This window comes from Arabidopsis lyrata, assembly GCF_000004255.2.
Source record: "Arabidopsis lyrata subsp. lyrata unplaced genomic scaffold ARALYscaffold_1017, whole genome shotgun sequence".
In the NCBI taxonomy this organism is placed as follows: Eukaryota; Viridiplantae; Streptophyta; class Magnoliopsida; order Brassicales; family Brassicaceae; genus Arabidopsis; species Arabidopsis lyrata.
This window is the reverse complement of record NW_003301916.1, coordinates 1-1732: the sequence shown is the minus strand read 5'-3', so window position 1 is coordinate 1732 and position 1732 is coordinate 1. Positions and strand designations below refer to the sequence as shown.

At 35.2% G+C, this 1732-nt stretch overlaps 1 protein-coding gene across 1 annotated transcript; it reads right to left on the bottom strand.

Annotated features, from left to right (window-relative positions):
* Nucleotides 1-572: 572 nt before the first annotated feature.
* On the bottom strand, nucleotides 573-1700 carry LOC9298246 (UDP-glycosyltransferase 82A1; the record flags this gene model as incomplete). The annotated part of the gene is made up of 1 exon (XM_021026623.1): nucleotides 573-1700. A coding segment is annotated over one exon (693 nt), but the record flags the coding sequence as incomplete, so codon positions are not given.
* Between the last annotated feature and the right edge of the window lie 32 nt (nucleotides 1701-1732).

Genomic DNA, 1732 nt, shown 5'->3' with positions numbered 1-1732 from the left:
TAATTCTTTCAAAATCACAACCTAAAAGCTGAGAATATGTTCTTTACATTTTACACTAGAATTTCTATTAAATTCTTGTCAAATAACTTTTTCATCCAAAACTACATAATATTGAATAACACTTGCATGTGATAGAATTAAGAAATTAAGAAATTGAATAACAGAAGAATTTAAAAGAATTCATAAAATACCTTGTTGAATAACACTAGAATTTAACATTCTATTAAATTCTTCCAAATTCACTCGTTCAATACCCCCACCTTAATTTGTCAACTACTTTTAATTCGTTCAACTTAAAGATGATTGACATGCGTGCACCATATAAGACCAGATCAACTTATCTATTTTGATTTCACCAAAAAAAAACTTATCTATTTTGATATATGAATATGATGGCTGAATACTGATGGCTCTCCAAAGAAATTTGTATCCATTTAAAAATATATATTTATTGGTCATTAGAGTCAAATATATTCGTTAATATGGTTAAAATATGTTCCCACTAAGGCTTCATACCAAATATTTAACCAAATAAAAACTTCAATCGTTGAATTAAAAACAACTCTTGATTTAAGTTGTTCGAAAATACTTTGCATTTTCACGTACTTATTTTGAAGTGAAAATAATGAAAATATAGACATCATGATACGTCTTCGATCGTCTATTTAATCTCATTTTTAAAAAGTGTAAAATTCATTTCCGAACTCAAACGAGCTTCATTCCCCATTGCTCTATCTCTTAACTTCTCCAAGCTCTCACCCATATCTTTATCCTCCATTACTCTCCTTAGTCCATCTTCAACCTCTTTCTCTCCAAACCCGCTCAATCTCACCCCAATCTTCCACACGTCTACGATGTATTTACAGTTCACAAACTGGTCTCCAGCCACCGGATAACATAGCAGCCTCCTAGAACTTGCCACCGCCTATTGTACAAACAATGAATCAAAATTAATGGCACAGTATTTATATAGTGGCTACCATAATCATATAATACATGTTAGATGATTATACTAGTGATATATGTACCTCCATTGTTGAGTTCCAACCACAATGAGTCACGTAACATCCCACAGAATCGTTTCTAAGAACTTCAAGTTGCGGAGCCCATGAGACGATCCTTCCTTGGTTTTTGGTGATTGTGACTCTATGCACGAACCCTGGTGGAAGTCCCTCTTGCCACACTCGGTTTAGCGCCCAAAGAAAAGGTCTCCCGGAAGCTTCTATCGCCAATGCCAACGTTTGAATATTTGATTCTCCTATAGGAGAAACCCAACTTCCAAATGAGATATAAATGACTGAGTTTGGATTTTGTTCTTGAAGCCAACCAAGACAAGATATGTCTTCTTCCCAAAAACTAGTCTTGGTTATAGCTATATTATTTGTTGCTTCTTGGTTATGCAATGGGCATAATAAGTGAAGGATTTGAGGGTTTTGACCATTGTTTTCTTTGTTGAAACTCTTAGACATTTTGTAGGAGGATATGTGATTGTTGACATCATCATATTCGTCTTTAAAGGAGTTTGCCAAGATCCAACGGAGACTTTTTGTTCGTTCTAGAGTTCGTTGCCAGAACTTGAATCGTTTTTTCTGAGCTTTCGGACTTCCTATCAGCCACGGTAGATCTTCTGCGGATAGGAGCGGTTGCTCTGGTAGGACTATTGGTTTTTCTAGCTGACGAGGACAGCCTGCACACCAATGTTACAACTGTCGTCATTAATATGCAATAATGG